The sequence below is a fragment of the Eptatretus burgeri genome, chromosome 15, assembly GCF_056783735.1.
Source record: "Eptatretus burgeri isolate ZD-2024b chromosome 15, Ebu_testis_v1, whole genome shotgun sequence".
Lineage (NCBI taxonomy): Eukaryota > Metazoa > Chordata > Myxini > Myxiniformes > Myxinidae > Eptatretus > Eptatretus burgeri.
In genome coordinates, this window is record NC_140975.1 from 3,118,450 (window position 1) to 3,139,339 (window position 20,890).

Genomic DNA, 20,890 nt, shown 5'->3' on the forward strand with positions numbered 1-20,890 from the left:
GAAATCACAGCTTGTCCCCTTCAAAATAGTTTCCCTCCAGTCTCACACATTGTCCATCCTCTTCTTCCACACTTCGATGCAGCCCCGGAAGGCTTCTTCTGGAATCCTCCGGAGCTCCGTCGTCACGGCCCTTTTGATGGCCTCCACATCAGGAAATCTGGTCCCCTTGATCACCCCCTTGAGCTTGGGGAATAGGAAAAAATCACAAGGGGCCAAGTCTGGCAAATATGAGGGTTGCTCCAGAGTTGGCACGTTCCTCTCCGTGGCACGTTGGCACGCCAGAAACTGTCGGATGCTCAGGGTACTGTGAGCAGGGGCGTTGTCATGGTGGATCACCGAGGCGTTGTTCTCCCACAGATCCCTCCTCTTGTCCCAGACTGATCTCATGAGGCTCCGGAGGATCTCCTTGTACATGTATTGATTCACTGTTTGACCCTGTGGTAGAAACTCGAAGTGGACGATGCCCTTGATGTCAAAAAATGTGATGAGCATCACCTTAACCTTCGACTTCGACATCCTTGCTTTCTTTGGTCTTGGTGATGCCGGACTTTTCCAATGACGACTCTGCCGCTTGGTCTCGGGGTCGTATTCGAATATCCACGATTCATCGCCAGTAATGACTCTCCCGAGCAGGTCTGGATCGTCCTCGAGGCGCTCGATAATGTCTTGATAGACAGTGACTCTTTGCTGTTTCTGGTCCTTGGACAACAGCTTGGGGACCATATTTGCGCACACCTTGCGCATTTTGAGATTTTCAGCGATTATTCTCCAGACAGTGTCATTGTTGATGGAAAGTTCCTCAGCAATCATCCGCACAGTGAGTCGACGATTTGCGCGCACCATCTGCTTCACACGCTCGATGTTGTCCGCCGTTCTGCTCGTTGAAGGTCTTCCAGACCATGGATCGTCTTCAACCTCCTCCCGTCCCTCTTTGAACCTCTTGTGCCATTCAAATGCACGTGTACGTGACATCGTTTCTTCCCCGTAGACTTGCTGCAGCATTGCGAAGGATTCGGAAGGTTTTTTGCCAAGCTTAGCAAGAAACTTCAGATTGGCTCTGTGGAAGTAAACTCTAAGTCATCCATACAATTACAACATTTATTGAACAAACAGACGCTTATAGTATGCGCATACTAGAGATCAGAAATACAGACTTGTTCCAGATCTCTCAAACAAACTGAGAATCCCAAAACTTATATACTGTTAAGTGAGACACAGTTCTTTATTATTTTCAAGACTAATGTCACCGTTTGTCAGGTTGATGCATCTCCAGATGGAAATCATTCCCAGCTTTTGTGCAGCCATCAGCGTTATTTTATAGGAATAATATATACATATTTCAAGACCAGATGTGTAGTCTCTCTCTGAGCTCAGGAATGACGTCAACACTGCAATCCTTTGGGCACGAAGATGGATCACATACAATTTATGGTTTGGGAAGGAGAAGGTTCAACGTCCTTTAAGCAGACTAGGGAATATAAAGCAAGGAGGTACATCTGGGTAGTTACTTAAACCTATCATTCCTTTATCCAGCTTGCTGGTACCTTCTGTTTCTCATGTCATAAAATCCTTGAGCATATATTTAAATAATAGAAAATACTGTCTTACTGGGAGGTCAGCCAACTAACTCACTGATCACAGCTTTACTGAGAGGTGATCCTTCCATACAAAAAAAGGATATCATTATGTTAATTAAAATAGATACATTGAGTACATTTTTATTTCAGGTTTAATGTATTTATTTTAATACCAATTTTTAATTATCATCAATTTATTTGTTTTATCACCCAAAAAACCCATTATACTAAAAATGCATCCCCAGCTCTCTGCTCATGACTCGTAGCGCGACGACTCAGACTCGACAACGTTTAAAGTACGACCTGTAAAAAGTCACACAATGAGTGCAGTCAACCATCACCAATTATTTATATATATATATATATATATATATATATATATATATATATATATATATATATATATATATATATATATATATATATATATATATATATATATATATATATATATATATATATATATATATATATATACACATGTTGCGAAAGACTGTGACGCAACCCGTTCATTCAAGTTGTGTAAGTAGAGCACACAGCAGGCTCAGCCCCGTTACTTTTTAGACGGACTTCGTATATATATATATATATATATATATATATATATATATATATATATATATATATATATATATATATATATATATATATATATATATATATATATATATATATATATATATATATATATATATATAGTCAAAGTTTACATTATGCCACCCGTCGGGACCGAGCAAAAGTGGCATAGTAGCGAGAGTGGCATAGTAACGAGATTTTGTAAAAACAGCCTTATTTTCTCAAGTTACCCATCTGTAGTTAATCTTTAGACAAAATTTATTCCAGTAAGTAAAAGGCACGACTGTTGTATAAGCTAAGCGAACGGAGAACATACACACACTAACAGAGTTCACACACTAACATATGGCATGGCGAGAAATTCACGACACACAAAGCTTTCAAGAATCGTCGGCTGGCGCATCTTCTTTCGGCGGATCTCGTGCATCTCTTTGTCTAGCCGATCGCACGCCTGCATCACACCGGGCTTCCCGCTTCTCTACTGCATGAACTTCCGGACGGTGCTACAAGCGCGCTGGGCTTCCTCGAACGGAACGATTTCCTCCTCGACAGTTACCTCGTCATCTTCGCTTTCCACCGGCTCCTCACTGCACAGAATCTCCTCCGCAATCTCCTCCAGCGTGAAATACCCGCCAGTCGCGAGGCGCTCGTCGGCTTCGAGAAAGTCAGACAGCTCGATCTCCTCGTTCTCGTGCATCTTTTCCTCGGCAGGCAGAGCTTCCCAGATGTCGGGCAGCTCCGCATCCTGTGGCTCAGTTTGGATCTCCTCTTCGATGAACTTGGCCTTCGCGAAACAGTTCCTGATCGTCGACTTGCCGACCTGCTCCCAAGTATGCCGGCGATGTGTAGAGCGTCGAGCAACGTGAACTTGAACTCCTTTCCCTCGTCTATGGCCTCAAGCCGGCGGCATAGCAGGAGCTTCTTGTAGTGGCGCTTGAGGTTCTCTATGATTCCCTGATCCATTGGTTGCGAATTGGCTGTCGTGTTGGGTGGGAAGAAGACCAGTTGGATATTGTTCAGCTCGAGCTCGGGAGGGTGGCCAGAGAAGTTATCGAGACAGACCAGCACTCTGCGTCCCTGCTGGCCGAGTCGTCCGTCCCACGCACGCAACATCTTGAAAAGCTCCGCCGTCATCCACGCCTTCGAGTTCGCCTTGTACTTGACCGGGATCTCTTTGTTCTTGAAGGCACGGGGTTTCTTGGAATTGCCAATCACCAGAAGAGGGAACTTCTCGCTGCCGCTCATTTTTGCCCCAACCAGAAGAGTGATCCTTTGCTTGCTTTTCTTTCCTCCAGTACACCGCTCTCCCCTGAAAGCCATGGTCTTGTTCGGAAGCAGCTGCCAGAAGAGTCCAGTCTCGTCCAGGTTGAACACGTCGTCTGCGGAGAACTGCCCGAGTAAGGGCCGGAGAAGCTGTTGTTGCCACTCAAGAAGGGATTGCGAATCCACCGCTCCAGCTTTGCCCTGCACTGTCTTGAACGTGATGCCGTGGCGCTTCTTGAAATTGCCCAACCAACCGTCGCTCGCCATGAAGTCTGGGATGTGCATCAGCTCGGCCAGTTTCATCGCCTTCTCCTTGATCAGATCGCCGCTGACAGGCACATTCTGTCCTCTTGATTGCTTCAGCCACATGAGCACTCCCTCATCAAGCTTCGGGTCATGAGCCTGCGTCAACTTCATGCGCTTCAATGGAAATCCAGCTTTGATTGCAGCCTCGATTGCATCCTTCTTGCTGAGAATGCCCTTCACGGTGGTTCTCTTAACTTCGACGCCCCATTTCTTGCTAATCTCCCTGGCCAACTTGGAATGATTCGGCTCCTTCTTCGCGGCATCGATTATCTCCTTCTTCTCCTTCAGCGTAAAGTCGGTTCGCTTGCGTTTCTGAGCTGACATTATGGGCTGAATTTGAAAAAAGATGTCACTGTTGTACGTGTGCCTGCGTGTCTGTGTGTGTGCTCGCGCTTTTTTGTGTCTCGTTGTGCGTGTTGTGATTGGCTTGTTGTGGCTGGCATCGGGGAGAAGAATCGCGTGTTTTGACACAGTCTGACTATGCGCGTACGTTTTGAGTTATGTTGTGCGCAGCTGGACTGTAGTTCGTCGCTTCGCCTTTGGACGTGAGTGTGATAATCGAGCACTGCACAATAGAGACTTTTTCACGACTCGTGCCTTTTAACAGTCACACAGTAGTGGCATTGTAGCGAGAGTAGGGGGTGGCATAGTAAATTTATTTTGTATTGAATTTTGTCGGGACCGAGCAAAAGTGGTATAATAGCGAGAGTGGCATAGAAGCGAGGTGGCATAGTAACGAGCTTTGACTGTATATATAAAAAACCTTCAAAAATGTTCTTCTCTGAAATGGCTGAACAGATCGAGGCGAAAGTTTACATGGATGACCTATCCATGAGGAACAAAACGTTCACACATGACGTCATAGATCACATGGTCTGGCAGCCATATTGGTTTGTGTGAAAATCTTTAAAAACAATTTTCTCTTGAACTGCTTCACCGATCGAAATGAAACTTCACAATTATGATCTCGTAGTGATTGGGAATGTTTTAGATTTCGACCTGATCGGACACATGGTTTAGCAGCCAGAATTATTTAATTTTTTGAATCTGGGTAACACACCAGTACACAAACACCACACAAAAGTTCTGGTGAGGGTCTGCGATCTCTAATTGCATTTTTCTTGTTTTAAACTGCACCGCTTACTTCTGACACGGGTGCAATTAATTTTTTTGTATTATTGAGGATCTGAGGCTCCAAGTGGAGCTTCCACACACACGCACACACATGCACACACCTAGACGTGCAGACGAATATACGAGACGCAACAAATGACTTGTTGAGCCAAACTCAGCCACTGAGATTGGAGGAAGTGTCGTCACTCCCTGAGGCACTCTGGGTACCAGTGACTTTACAATTGCGCCGCATTTCTCACCGCAACCAGTGGGGCATTTCCTCCTCTCCATAGATGCCAACTTATGGGATTGTTTGTGATCTTAACCTTTTAAATACTGAACATCAAGCAAGGGAGCATCACCTATCATGTTTGAGGTGTTTGGTGTGACTTAGCTGGGATTCTAACCGCTGGCTTCCCAGACTCAGAGCGGATGCTTTAACCATTATGCCACCGAGTCTAGTTCAGACAACTTTAGATAAAATCCATGTAATAGCTCCTCCATGGGCCTTGAATATAGCTGCGCCATGTATGTATGTGCTGCACCGCTTTGCTTGGCCCCTCAGGTTCTGTACATAGTGCCATTGTAACGCTTGAAATGGTGATTCATTCTGATGCACTGCTTGGTGCACATCATTGGAGGTGCACTGGTTCATGCCTTGTTTGAACAAGTTGACATTCCTTCACAAAAGACAAAGTCGTCGCTCTTTGTTTTTTGCGTTTTTTTTTCAGCACAAACTGAATGAATGAATGATTAAATAAAGGTGCACTGAATGGGCAAACTGATGTGTGAGCAACTTGAGGGAGCTTGTGATCCAAAATAAGCAAAAGTTTATCCTAAATAGAGATGTTCTCAGAGGTGAGCCAAAACTGTAACTTGAAGAACGATTGAAGAGCCTTTCAGGTTGTGTGCAGCAAAAAAGGAAGTTTTAAAAAGAGACTTTGGCAAGAAACCTTAGTGTTTGAATTTCCAGGATGGAACGCTGTGGTTTCTCCTCCCGTTGTTCGAAATTCAATCCCTAATTGTGTCTCGTTTCGTCATCTCCGGTAAATCTATATTTTGTACAAAATGAAAGTGATTGATGTGTGAATCATTTTCTTAAAAATTTACAACGCCCTCATCACCTAAATGGAACTAATTTGTAACACGACACCTGTGCGTGTCACCTTTGGAACAAACCTGGTGAGTTGCACTTTTTTGGAATCCTTCATGTAGTGTTTCCTTGTAAACTGTGTGTGAGGAATGTGTGAAGTATTTTGTTGTTTTTGAGAGAGTACTTGTGTTATGTTCCAGCTGACATTGTACCATGCATAAAACACCTTGCTGAAATCCTCTCCAGTCTACAGTGTATTATAAATGGTGATTGTAATAAACAGGTTGAGAATAAAAATCATGCATTTTGTGTTTGCATGCAGATGATGCACCAAGTCCAGCCAAGGAAAACTACAGAATGAAGAGTTACAAGAACAAAGCTCTTAACACACAGGAGATGCGTCGGCGGCGTGAAGAAGAGGGAATTCAGCTCCGCAAGCAAAAACGAGAGCAACAGGTGCTGTCACCCTTGTGTGCCGCCACCCCCTGTGTCCCACTGCGAGTTGTCATTTTTCTGCTCGAGCCTCACCACTGATCCTCCATTGATTTCAGCTGATAAATTGTGGATAATTTTTAACCTTGTTTCAATTTCAACTCTCCCCCAAACAAATAACGAACATGTATAATTGATGTGATTTTTAAAGGACTGTTCCAGCGTTTATTCGAAGTGCCTTTTCTGGCACGAGGGATGTGTGGAACACCTCATGACAAGTTTCCACGTAACGTAGTTACCTCCATGCAATAATCACTCGGCACGTGTAACTCATGCACTCTTTGTTTTTCTTGGAGTTCACATGAGGCATTCTGAACAAACCCGAGACAGTTTTTCCAAGACACCTGTGTGTGGATCATCCAAAAGGCTCAGATTCCATTCATTGGGCTTTGAGGCAATGGGCACATGTTATTATGAGTGATAAAACCAGGTGTCCCTCTGAAATGCACGGTTGCCGTGCATAGGTCCACAGAGAGAGGTGATGAGCGATATGTCCCATTGTTGACAAAAATCCGCAAGTTTTCAATGTCGAAGTGTCATGATGTGCGGTGTTATTGCTGAAACTTTTCATACCAAGTTGATCCGTATCAATGGTAATATGAGGGCAGATCGATGCATTCATGAGATCTTGTATCAAGATGTGTTGCCTACCCTTCATCAACATGGTCCAGGAATCGATAATCTTCATGCACGATAATGGGCCTTTCAATTTCGAACTTGGAACATTCTTGTCATTGCTAACATTGTCATGATACCCTGGTCTGCCATCTCGCCAAATTTAAATCTGATTTAATATCTCTGGGATATCATTGATTGCTGTGTTCAAACCTTGCCAATGGAGCCACAGATCCTTGGTGAGCGAGAATAGGAGCTGATTTGACCATAGAACGCCATTTTTGAGGATTTTGTTCGAGTGCTCGCTCGTTCGCCGCTACCCTCATCAATGTCAATGTAAGGACGATGCAATTCAGTGATTGTTGCTGGAGGTGAACGTTCCTGGTGTTGAGATTCTTACCTCCACATTGGATTGCTACGTGAAAACATTCACGACAATGCAACATTACTTGATCGCGTCACAATTAAATAAACATTATTAATCAGCATACATCTTTGTCAGAGGTTTACAACTCCTCTGTGTCCTATGATGTCACATATATAAATTGCATCAACAACAATCACCCGTTTTGGTATTTTTATGGCAGAGTGCTGGCTGCTATGTGTACTAATGTCACCAGGGTAATGTTTTTCAGTTGTTCAAGAGAAGAAATGTTGATATTCCCAGTGAAGATGTGATGATGGATAACAGCAGTCAGGATTCCACGATCACCACAACAATGCCTGGGGTCAGTCATGCCTCATCTTCATTAACACCAATGGCATCGTTTCCACCATTCTTACTCTTGTGTGACTGTCGCAGTCAGCCTGACAGAACAACCTTGCACTTTACGATATACGAGGTCATCTATTTTTTTTTTGTACCTTCATGTGGTGAAATATTTGATATCAACTTCCTGCTCCCCCCTCTACCCATGTCAAGTCTTTTTCCTGTCTGAAGGACTATTTGAATAATTGTCTATTTATTGTATACAATGTTGAGGCTCATATAAGAGCGAACACACAGAATGTACAACAAGGGGAGCAGGAGACAAGTAGAGGAGCGGGAGAGGGATGGGATGGGGTGGGTTACACGGGGTAAACAAGATGGACACTACGGGGGACTTTCAGGAAGGAAAGCAGGGAATTTGAAGGTGGGTTTGGGGTGGATTAACAGCGGTAGAAAAGATCATGGTTTTGGATGGGAGAAGATAAGAGATGGTGGTGAACAGCTGTTTTGAAGACCTGGAGGGAAAAATGGGATGGAAGAGTGTATGGGAGTTTGTTCCAGAGGTGGGAAAAAAGAGGAATGAAAGAGTGAAGTTGAGCAGTGATTCTTGATTTTGGGAGTTTAACCAGAAGAGGGTTGCTGGCAGACCTTGAGCGCCCTGCGGAAATATGGGGGGGGGGACATATCGCAGACAGAGCGGAGGGGGGGGCGAGGCCGGAGAGGAGACTGTCATAGATCGAAAGACCACCGACCTGCCTGTGGTAAGAGTGAGAGACCCAATGACTCAGCCTCTTCATGGGAGATACCAATGATCCTACATGCCTTGGTTTCCACAGCGTGAAACCAAGAAAGGTGAGAGGCGGGAGCACCAGCCCAGATAGGAGAGTAGTACTCCATCAGGCTGTGGATTAAAGGTTTGTTTGTTGTCAGGAGCTCTGATGTGTTCAGAAAGGACTTTGCATGACGGAGGATTCCCAGTCGGCGACTGGCTTTAGAGGCCAGCTTGGAAATGTGGCTTTCCCAGAAAAGATCGTGGCAGACAGTGACACCCCAAAGCTTGAATGAAAGGTCTTCTTCAAGAGGATTGTTGAGAAAGTAGGTTGGGGGGGGGGGGTTCCAGAAGGTCCTGTCGGAGAGACATCGTGATTGTGAGATTTGTCGGGATTAAAAGAGATGTTCCACGTGTTGGACCAGCTTGTGATTTTATCCAGATCTGCAGAATGAAGAAGCTGCTGCTTGCCAGTCTGAGTGATGACAGATGGTGCAGCAGAGGCTGGAGTCATCTGCAAAGAGATAGAGGATTTTCCACAGTCAGAGAGATCATTGATGAAAACCAGAAACAGAACAGGGCTCACAACTCCACTTAACACAACTTGTGCTGTGGCCAAGGCCCCAAAAAGTGCTCTAAATTTTGACACCCCTGCCTCGGTATAACAAAGCAATGTTGGTATGGGATTGTAGCCCGATATCTGCTAATTTTAAAATGTAATGTTGTAGTTGTCACCCCTCCTGAAAAATGTTTTTAGGCATTTCTATGATCATTCAAAATTACACATTTCTATGACCCCCTTTTTGGGGGTCTTGGGGTTCAGAAGGGTACCACGTAATTGACAGGCAGGCAGACAGACAGACAAGAAAGACGTCGTGTCGAGCGGAAATCCCTAAAACAAATTTGACCATAAAAATAATTGGTGGTTGCACATCAGGTCACTGATTTCAAACCCTGTTCAAATTTCAAATAAATTGGATGAAAATTGAGGATTTTAGAAATTTCACCGAAGTTGTCGACTTTTGGCTTATGTTGACTTCAAAAATAATGGGTGGTTGAATTCAGTCATGTGATATGCAAACCCTGTTCAAATTTCAAATAAATATGATGAAAATTGGTTTTTCATGGAAGGGATCGGTGCTGGCTCGACAACCACCCTGGCCAGTTGTCCTCCCTCCCCACCCGGATGCACTCCACCACATGTCAGGTGTTGACCACCACGGCGCAGAGGCAATCAACTGAAGCTCCAGACCACTGGAGTGGATGTCCATGGCAGTGTGGGACCGTGAACCATCCCACTATTGGTTCACTTGTGGTCCCCTGTGATGAACGCTGTCCAAGCGCCCAGATCAGGTCCATCAACCACCCTGTTTGCCCCCCCTCCCCCCCCCCCCGGCGGTAGCCTCCAAAGCCAGACGCCGACTGGGCATCCTAAGTCGTGCGAAGTCCTTCCTTGGCTCACCTGAGCTCCTGACCACGTACAAAGCTTTCATCCACAGTCTGATGGAGTAATGTTCCCCCCTTTGGGGTGGTGCTCCTGCCTCTCACCCAGCTTAACTTCATGCTGTGGAAACCAAGGCTCTCAGGACCATTGGCATCTCATGTGATGAAGCTGAGTCTTTGGTTCTCTCTCCTCCAGAGGCAGGTCAGTGGTCTTTCTGTCTTCCACAGTCTTCTCTCCGGCCTTGCCCCCCTGCTCTGTTTGTGACCTGTCCCCCCCCCTCCCCTTATTTCCTCAGGGCGCTCAAGGTCTGCCGAAAAACCCCTTCTGGTGAAACTGACAAAATCAAGAATCACTGCTCACCTTCCCTCTTTCATTCCTCTTCTCTTCCCCCCCCCCCACCTCTGCAAAAAACTCCCACACACTCTTTCATCCCACGCCTCCCTCGAAGTCTTCAAAACAGCTGTTCACCGTCTCGTATCTCCCCCCCCCCATCCAAAATCTTGATCTTTACTACCCTAGTTAATCCACCCCAAACCCACCACCTTCATATTCCCTGTTTTCCTTCCTGAAACTCCGTGTAGTACCATCTTGTTTACCCCGATGGAGGCTGCCGATGGAATCTTCTTCTTGCCTATGGCAGCTTAGCTGCCGGGGTAGCTATCATATCTTGGAAGCGCGACTGTGTTGCAGATGCAGTGCCCCTCTACCAGTACACACTGGTTCCATTTTGCCGACCTCGGAAGGATGACAGGCTGAGTCTGTCCCCCTGGTATATTTATTCAGCGGCCAATGGGGCTTGAACTCAGGACCCTAGGATCCCAAGCTGCCACCCTAACCACTAAGCCAACACCAGGCTTGTCGATGGAATGACAGTCGTCGACCCCCACAGACTACCCTTGGAGGGCCGTGCCGCACGCAGCGAGTCGCAAGCACCGTGGAGATGTTTGTAGGGAGGGGAGTAGGACCCGTGTCTTCAGATGACTCCCTTCTGAGACATAGTGGGGTACCACACGCCGTACCGTCACTGGGCGTACCATCGCTTGCCCTGTCTTTTGCCTCCTCCGTCGCTCGCCCCCGTCTGTTGCCCTCCTCCGTCGCTTGCCCCCGTCTGTTACCTCCCTCCGCCGCTCGCCCCCGTCTGTTGCCCCCCTCCACCGCTCGCCCCCATCTGTTGCCCCCCTCGGCCGCTCGCCCCCGTCTGTTGCCCCCGTCTGTTGCCCCCTCGGCCGCTCGCCCCCGTCTGTTGCCCCCCCTCCTCCGCTCGGCCCCGTCTGTTGCCCCCCCTCCGCCGCTCGCCCCGGTCTGTTGACCCCCCCCCCTGCCGCCATCTCTGCCTCTGTATCAGGTCTCACCTGCTTTTTCTCAAGCATCTCAGTTTTGCTTGTATGGCATTCATATGTTTTGGTTTATAATTTTCTGAAGCATAATAAATTTATTTATTTTGTTTGTAAGATATTGTGATGCATCCAGATCATTATTTATCTTTTGGCATTGTTTACAAGCCACTGCTGTTGCCACTTGTAATCTCATGTTCCTCACACTGTTGTGTATATTTTCAGGATTTCTCCACGATCTCTGTGGATGTGCTGCACATGATCTTTTCCACCGACACAGAGCAGCAACTTGCTGCCACTCAGAAATTCAGGAAGCTCCTCTCAAAAGGCATGCCTTTGCACATACAAGTTTGATTTTGTCACTGGTGTGGTTTGGAAATATCTTGTTTTACAATAAGTGAAACCATTTGTTTGCAGAGCCAAACCCTCCAATAGATGAGGTTATAGCCTCGCAGGGAGTGGTTCCACGCTTCGTCGAGTTCCTCAAGAGGACAGATAGCAACATGCTGCAGGTAGCGTGAGTCTGCTTCCACTCGTCCACACGTTGTTCGCAAACACCATGCTTCATTCTTTCGAGTGGACGAGTGTGACTTGCCACTCTCATGTTGTGCTCCTCCAGTTTTCATTTTCTGGGTTCCCTGCAGGGAAAGCATTTTAACATTTTGGATGCCCAGAAAATAAAAACAAACCTTTTTTTCCACTCGTTTTCTGAATAACTTTCACTGAAACAATTATGATTATACACTCCAGTAGCTGTAAAATGGAAGAGAGGTAGTGGTGTTCGTAGAAGCAGATCATCATCTCTGTAGCTCCCGGTCACTGCGTCCTGTGAACTTTACTATAAATATGCATACACGTGTGAGGGGTTAGGGTAGTTTGCATCTCCCCCTCCCCCCGTCCCCCCAACCCACAATGCTTGTCAAGGCTGGTCCTGAAAGTGTGGATAGAGGAGTCTTCTACAGTGCTTTGCGGAAGATTATTCCAATCGAGTATGTGATGTGAGAAGAACTTATTCCTGACTTCTTGGTGGCTCCTTTCTTTTGAAGATCTTTAAGGAGTGTCCTCTGGTGTTTGTATTGTGCTGTTGGGTAAAGAAGTCTTCTGGGTCCAGTTTAACCGTTCCATGTAAAATGTGGTACGCCAGGATCATGTCCCCTCTTCTTCTCCGGTAGAGCAGGGAATACATGTTCAGTTCAATTAGCCTCTGTTGACAGCTGGGATGGCAAATACCCGGGATGAGTTTGTTGTCCCTTCTCTGCGCCCTTTCCACTTTGTCAGAATCTAGTTTGAACCTCGGTGCCAGAGGTAATTACCATACTCCAGGTGGGGACGAACAAGAGCCTTAAACAGTAAGGGGGGGGGGGGTTGATGTTTAAGGTGACGAAGGTCCTCTTAACAATCCCGAGGTTTTCGTATGCCCTGCTGACCTGAGTCGAGAAATGTTGGTGAAAATTCAGCTTGCTCTCAACAACCACTCCCAAATCCTTTTCTGTTGCCATACTCTGCAGTTTAGTTCCTCACATTGTATACCTGGCACTAGAATTACTCCCACCTATATGGAGTACATTTTGACTCGTTGAAAGGGAGTTGCCATCTGTCAGCCCAAAGGTCCACTCTGCCCAGGTGTGCTTGGAGAGCTTCTTTTTCTGCAGCGTTACATTCGGGTCATCCGCGAATGTTTGTACGCTTGTCTGCACTTCCGCAGGTGGGTCATTAATGAAGGCTACAAACAATGTCTGCCCGAGCACACTTCCTTACGGTATTCCGCTATGTACCGGAATCCATGGAGATGCAGCTCCATTGACTGTGACACATTGGCCCGTCGTTCAAAAAGTTGTGAATCCTGGATGGGATCTGCCCTTGGATTCTTCACGAGTCACCTCTCATGTGGAACACTGTCGAATGCACGTCTGTGTTGAGCTACGCTCCATCGATAGGCTTCCCCTCATGGGAGCAGTTTGGTCCATCCATTTGCAACCATTGGTGAGTGTGAAACCATGTTAGTTGGTAGGCAACAGGTTGTTGACCTCCATGTACTCCATTACTTTCCAGGATTTTCCCTTCCACTGATGCAAGGCTAATGGGGGTGTAGTTGTCAGCTTTCTGTTTGCGACCTTTCGTGTGGATTAGTGTTATGTTTGCTTTCTTCCATGCTTATGGTAAGATCCCTTCCTCAAGTGATTTATTGAAGATTCGTGTTCGTGGAAGTGCTGCAGAGTTTGCAGTTTCAATAGCTGTGGATGGATATTATCGAGACCAGCTGACTTGCTAATCTTCAGTCCTCTAAACTTCCTTTTAACGCTCTATGCTGCCTAACATTGTTCAAGTTTGATCCATCATGCATATGTGACAATGTAGGCAGGTTGTGGAGATCTTCATGGGTAAATACACTTCCGAAGTAGTTGTTGAGGATCCCTGCTTTCTTTTCCTTTGTCGTGGTGAGTCAACCATCCTCCTTAGCAAGGTTTCCAACTCAATTTCTCCCCTTTGCTTTGCCGTTAATGTACATCCAGAAGCCTTTTGTGTTGTCTCCACGGCTGTCCACAAGCTCTTCTTCAAACTAGATGTTTAATGATCTCGTAATAGCTCTCAGTTCGTTCAAACGGTCTGGATCACCCCTGGCATCCTTGTACTTATCCCAGAGTTGTTTCTTTTTCCTTGAGTCAAGTCGTGCCGCCTTTGTTGATGTTGATGTTTTGTCCTCTTGCTCTGCGTAGTTCTCCTTCTTGGTACAAACTTGTTTATTGGTAAATTGCTCTCAAGCTTGCTTCGAGCTTTTATCATCAAGTTCCTCCTCCCAGTCAATCCCAAATTCAACAGTCAAACCATCGTGGTCACTCTTGTGAAAGTGAAGCAGCTTGTCTTGTCTTCGGTGTGGGGATGACTCAGTAGGTTGAGTAAGATCTCTATGCAGCAATGATCACCAAGTCCAAGGGGATCGGTGTAATTGACTAATGAGACCATGTCCTTCGAACTGGTAATTACAAGGTCGAGTGTATTTGCATGCTGACCTGATTGAAAACGTGTTGGTTGTCTGATGTGTTGGTGCAGAAAGTTTCCTTGGATGATGTCCAAAATTAGGTGAGATGGGTGATGCAGTGCCGCAGAACGATGTGCCTGGGACCAGTCAATATCTGGAAAAATCATCTATCTATAATTCCAGGTGTGTGTGTGTGTGTGTGTGTGTGTGTGTGTGTGTGTGTGTGTGTGTGTGTGTGTGTGTGTGTGTGTGTGTGTGTGTGTGTGTGTGTGTGTGTGTGTGTGTGTGTGTGTGTGTGTGTGTGTGTGTGTGTGTGTGTGTGTGTGTGTGTGTGTGTCCGCTGTTTCTCGACAACCGCTGGTCCGATCTAATTGAAACTTGCCAGGTATATTGCTGGGTACCTGAGGATGTGCCTTTTCAAGGTTTGATATTAATCGGACAAGTGCTTCCCAAGTTATGGCCATTTATTTACCAAACCAATGACAATACACGTTGTTGCGTGGGCGTGGCCAATGGGGAAGGGAAGCTCAGCCGCGTTCCCCATTACAGGTTACAACGTACGGACTTCCGGAGAGTGATGACTTCGTGTATTCTAATGATTTCTCGATTTCTTATGCGCATTTATAGATAAACACAATGCCGCAAGTTATGATCGTTTTCATATTAGACGGTGCATAAATTTCGGTAACATCAGTGAGCTGGTATGCTCCAAACCAGGAAGTAATTTTTTTTCTCTCTTCTCTTTTCTTTTTGTTTTTCCTTGCGAGGATATTGCGAAAAGGCAAAATACGTTGGCGCAAATTGAATAATTGGCCATTAAAATCTAAATTGCGAGTCATCGTAACTGTGATATGCAAACTTCCGCGCCACCCACGTACGGGCACGCGAGAGTGAAGAAACGGCCTGTGTGGTTGTTGTTTGTTGCTCGCGGTTTGAATATTTATTTATCATTATTATTATTATTTTTTTTTTTTTTACGGGCAGCCGCATTCCCCATTACGGGTTACAACATACGGGCTTCCGGATAATGATGACTTCGTGTATTCTATTAATTTCTCGATTTATGTGCATTTATAGATAAACACAATGCCCCAAGTTATGATCGTTTTCATATTAGACGGTGTAAAAATTTGGGTAACATCAGAGTGCTGGTATGCTCTGAAGCAGGAAGTAAATTATTTTTTGCACGTTTTTTTTTTTTCTCCTCTTTCCTCTTCTCTATGTGTTTTTCCTTGCGATAAAAGGCAAAATCAATGCAAGCGATAATTTGTGGATTGCATGTGAACATTCCATATGGGCACGCACTATTTCCGCATAGTGATGACTTACTGTATTGTAATAATTTCTCGATTTCTTATGCGCATTTATAGATAAACACAATGGCCCAATCTAGTCGTCGTTTATGAGAGCGAAGGAACGGCCTGTGTGGTTGTTGTTTCTGGCACGCGGTTTGAGGTTTTTTTTGCATGTACGGGCACGTGAGAGCGAAGGAACGGCCTGTGTCGTTTCTGGCATGCGGTTTGAAAGTTTTTTTTTTGTTTTGTTTTGTTTGCACCTACGGGCATGCACTCGTATCTCCAATTCCAAGAACCTGTGTATTAGTGCCCTCTGATTCAGTGCATGCTACGTCAAGCACATCACACAATTCTTTAGAGGTCTCTGTGCTACTCGCAGGACTCCTCTAGATGCAGCCGACAAGCAGTTTGTTCCTTCCGTTCAGATACAAGGAGCACCGTTCAACCTCTCTAAATTCAGATTCGACATTATCCTCTGAAGCCTGTAGCACAGATAGCGACTCCTCTACTTACTCCTTTTGCATTCAATATTCATGAATAGGTCATATCCGTCCAGAGGAATTTCCGATGACACAATTTTAGTCTGTTATTTGGTCGAACTTCTGTGATAACAATAAGATCTGGGTCCATTTCTCCAATACGAACTTGAAGTTTAGGTGTCTTGTTCATTAATGAGTCCACATTGCAGTACACAACTTTCAGTTCATTTTGTTTCCTGTTCCCTTTTTTCTTTTCTGACTAATTAGTGGTTATTTGGTGTGGTTGTTCCTCGCCACTTCTGGATATCCATTGGGAAACCCCATCTGGCTCCTGCAAGTTCTACGTTACTGCCATTACTGTTATTGGAGAGATGTTGTGGAGAGTTGCTCAGTGCGATATCTTCATCATCATGCTTTGGTTGGAAGTGGCTGGTACTTTCTGTTTCTTCCCGACAAAACCTGCACTTGTCCAATTGACTCGATCCCGCCATTTTCTTAAAAGCATTAGTGTAATGTCCTTGATCTTGGGCATTGATAATGACTCGTTCTCTCTCCCAATTAATTTGACCTCTTCTTAGCCATTCCATTGAACCTTCCTTGTCAATCGCTGTTCTGTCGAGCTTTTAAAAAAAAATCTTCCTGCTCTTTTGTCATTGTCCCACTTTGTTTGAGTACGTCTGCTGATATTTATTTTTGTCGGTTTCGTTTTTTCTCTCTTCTTCTTTGCAATCATTGGGGCTGTGTTTGTTTGTTTTTCGTTTTCCTGTGTAGAATCCATCATTTGCACCTGTCTTTGGAAATTTGTTGCTAAATGGATTAAGGATCCGTTTTCTGGCGTCTTGTTTTCTTGCTCATGTGCAAATCTCATCCGGTAGTCTGTTGATTTTCACATCCTCCGCTCGCCCTGCACACGATGTTCTGTGCACTTGTTTAAGCTCCATCAGACCGCCGCCTCCTTCTCGTCTCGTTAAGTACAACCTTTGGTTTTTGTGCATTGCATTGGTTTTTGTGGAACATCTTGTGAATAGTTAGAGGATTCCTTGTTTTGATGTCTGGATTGTTGATCTCAAATTGTGGCCAGTTTATAATTGCACGGCCATATTGGAATACAGTATCGGCACTGCAAGTTGGTTTATCACTCTGGTTTTGTTTCTTGGAGAGAGGGATGACTTCAGAATTAGTCTTATTCTGTTCAATTACCCTCTCCTGATTGTTTTACACATTGTTTTGTGTTGTACCTGGGGCACTTCTTCTATTCCAAGGTGTTTGTAAGATCGGATGCTTCATTTTCTCGTTCCTGTATTGTTGTACTTTCATCGATTGAGTTGTTTGTTTTTGTTTTTCTTGTACAAATTTGCATTTGGCACATTTGTCAACACCAAACTCCATTCGGATGTCCTGCTTCACTAGTTTCGGTTGATCTACCGATTTGTTATCATTTTGGGGTGAAGAGTTTTATGACATCCATGTACAGTCAGTCGGTGTGTCGCCTTTCTTGTTTGTTTCGTCGTTTTTCTGTTGCATATCAGATTGTATCCCTGTCCTTGCTCATTGATGAGGTTACTCTGTGGGTCCAGGGCCAGACAAAACAGGAGGTGGAGGTGGGGAGAGAGAGAGACTGTCACCTTGTGAGATACCATGTCGTATTTTTTTCTGTGAGGTTTTCAGTCTTTCCTTCCAGGCAAGGTAATATCAGAATTGTGTTCCAGAGCATCATTGCTTTCTCAATCAGTGTGACTATCTGGGGGTCCATTTTGTGTACTTTAAACGCATTATATAAGCCATGAAGGTGGGACACCGTCAAAGGCTTTTTTTGTAATCTATCCAAGCTGTGTACAAGTTTGTTTGTCGTAGCTTGCAGTTTGAGGATGGTTTTGTTCCATAACATACCCTTTTACATCCTTTATGCTCTGAGCAGGAGACATAATTCTGCTCAAACCCATAACAAAGGGAGCAGGAGACTAGGGGGTGAGAGAGGGATGCACATCCTCATTTTGGACGCTCAGATTCATTTTTTTAACTCGCCAAGATCGGTTGGGCATTTATTTTCCCTGGTGAGAATTTTCCCCTGTCTAATGATGAGGTTTCGCTCACCACCTTCCTTCCTTGTTCTCAGCTCTTGTCTTGATTTCCATTGTTCACTGTGCCTCAAGCTCTAAGCTGATGCTGGAATACCCACCTTTTCTTTTTGTGACTGTCAAGTTGGTTGAGCAGTATCCTTGGTTTTACATTCCTATTTTGACGTTTTCCTCCATATCCAATTGCTTTCAAGATTTGTGTTCCCCGTACTCGTACTCCATTTGAGAGAATGTCTTTCACTGCCTTCTTGTCCTCTGCACCCCGATCGTGCATCTGATCCTGCTTTAACTCGGGAACGTTGACCATTTCCTACATGGTTACCATGCTGACAACACTCTCTATTGGTTCTGGCATAACTTCATGTCTCTCCTGGCTTAAGGTAGACTTCCTGGGACTTGAGTTTTGGGTATGCAAGTGATTAGTGTCATCATATGTATTCATGCAAGTTACTTCAGTGGGTTTCAGAAGGTAGAACGGATCCCTCCCAGGTCTCGAAGTATCGTGCGTGCGTGCGTGACGCACCCTCCCTCCCGCAGTGAATAGCAGTGTTTGGTGAGATGTCGCTCTCCCCACCTTCATCCTCCGTCTCCCCTTCCCCCTCTTACTCTACACCTGCCTGCTCTCTCGCTCTCTCGCTCTTTCTTTCTGTCCCCCCCCCCCCCCACTTTATCGACCCGTCAACGAAGCGACAGGTTGTATTTGCTCGTGGTTAATAAAATCATTGCTGTTATTTTGACCAGGCACTCGGGCACTCCTGCCCGTCTTCAGTGGGAAATGTGCTGCGGCACATCCTTGGAAATGCACTTTATGATTTTGAAAAATTTTTTATTGGTCACATGTCATACTTCATATCATATGAGGTGTAAAGGAAGATGATTTGTAATACCGGGTGCCACCAGAGGTGGCACTATTTGTGCGACATGTTCATTTTGGAGTTTCGGTGACATCCACCTTTGCTTCATGATGGTAAGATTGGATCGGGATAGCTCTTGTGCCGACATTTCAGTTGTCTCACGATTCCTGGATTGCAAAGATGTTGTCCGTGTCCTGCAGTTTGAGGCCTCGTGGGCGCTAACGAACATCGCATCTGGGACATCTGCACAAACGAGAGTGGTGATCACGGCCGGGGCTGTGCCCATCTTTATTGATCTGCTCTCCTCGCCATTTGAGGATGTACAAGAGCAGGTAAGCTGGCCATCTGCGTCGGTTGTTCTCTACATTCATTGTGCAAGAAATTATGGATTTGCATATTGTGTCTCAGCTCATCTCCACCACTTAGGCCTAAGGAGAGAGTGCAGTCGAATCGTTCTACCTTTGAGCCTTCATCCTGTCTGTGCAATAAATGAGTTAAGGTGTAGGGTGGGAGGAGAAAGGGGGAGAAAAAGATTTTGGGTCATTACTAATAAGGGGGGGAGAGTTGAGAGGGTATCTGAGAGTTTCTCATGCCAGGCGAGGCATAAATATGTGTACCATCCCTTGGGTGGACGTTAAGCCGGGTGTCCTGTCTGGCAGCATCAGTCGGTAGATGTTAAAGGTCCCATGGTGTCCTTCGTGAAGAGTAGGCGAGTTACTGCCAGCACCCTGAACAAGTACAAATCCCTGCTCTAACCTACAGGGTTTGAAATCCACAGGGTTAATGTTTGAAATGCAGTGTTTGAGGAGCAGGAGGTGGAGGTGGGTGAGCAAAGGAAGGGGATTGGAGGTGGGGGTAGGAGTTGGGTTCACAAACTGCAACCATTGTTGTTGTTTGTTGATTATTTTGTTGGTTCTGTATAACAATAATTGTGTATCCAGCAAAAGGCCTCTGTTGCCAAACGCTTTGTTCCTTGTATCCTGTCAGCATGTATTTGTGACTAAATTCATTCTATATGTGCTGTTTAATCGAGGTAATAAAACATATATATATATATATATATATATATATATATATATATATATATATATATATATATATATATATATTTGTACATTTTAAAATTTGCTCTTTTCAAAGTTTTGGTGGGTGGAGGAGTAGGGTGGGTTGGGTAGTTAATGCTCATGCTGATTTGTTGGGGGGGAGGGGTTCACGCTCCTGTTTCTGGTTCAGCTCGTTATAAACCTGTTGACACTGTACTGTCTCTGTGCTCCATGCAGGCAGTCTGGGCACTGGGGAACATTGCAGGGGACAGTGCTGAGTGTCGTGACTTCGTGTTGGACTGCAATATCCTGGCACCTCTCCTCCAGTGAGTCTGCAAGACATGTCCCACAATGCACTCGGGGATTTTTGGCCATCCCTTGGCGACATTTTGTTTACAGTCGTGGTTTCAGCAACTTTGTCCTTTTGATAAGGTAGTTTGCACGGTGAAGAATTTGTCTTGATTGTGGTGGTTGGAGTCTATCTGATGGACTGACTTTTACTGCCATGGGAAATGAGCTGGAGCTGACGTTTTGAGCATTACCTCGAGAGCAAAAGAGGTTAACCTTTGAAAGGGCCACGCCTTGTTCCCATGGCAATTAAACATTATCTTATCAATATTTATTAGATAATTTCATCATTTTGAAAGTGCTCTCAACTTTATTCCTGTTCACCAGGCTCCTCACCAACTCGACTCGTCTCACAATGACACGGAATGCTGTTTGGGCGCTGTCCAACCTTTGTCGGGGGAAAAATCCACCGCCGGACTTTGCCAAGGTATGCACGTCTGCCTCGGGCTCCCCTTCTGTTGGAGTTTTCTCACCTGGAACATCGGTCACCACATTGAGTTCCTCGCTCGTGATGTGATCCTT

At 45.3% G+C, this 20,890-nt stretch overlaps 1 protein-coding gene across 2 annotated transcripts in view; it reads left to right on the plus strand.

Annotated features, from left to right (window-relative positions):
* The window catches only part of LOC147011327 (importin subunit alpha-7-like), a 56,081-nt gene that overhangs the window by 22,174 nt on the left and 13,017 nt on the right, over window positions 1–20,890 (plus strand). For both annotated transcript variants that reach the window (XM_085856999.1, XM_085857000.1), the window contains 7 exons: window positions 6,251–6,384; window positions 7,671–7,763; window positions 11,517–11,619; window positions 11,709–11,803; window positions 19,178–19,309; window positions 20,258–20,346; window positions 20,696–20,795. In XM_085856999.1, the coding sequence (XP_085713125.1) occupies window positions 6,251–6,384; window positions 7,671–7,763; window positions 11,517–11,619; window positions 11,709–11,803; window positions 19,178–19,309; window positions 20,258–20,346; window positions 20,696–20,795 (746 nt within the window). The remainder of the gene's footprint in view (window positions 1–6,250; window positions 6,385–7,670; window positions 7,764–11,516; window positions 11,620–11,708; window positions 11,804–19,177; window positions 19,310–20,257; window positions 20,347–20,695; window positions 20,796–20,890) is intronic.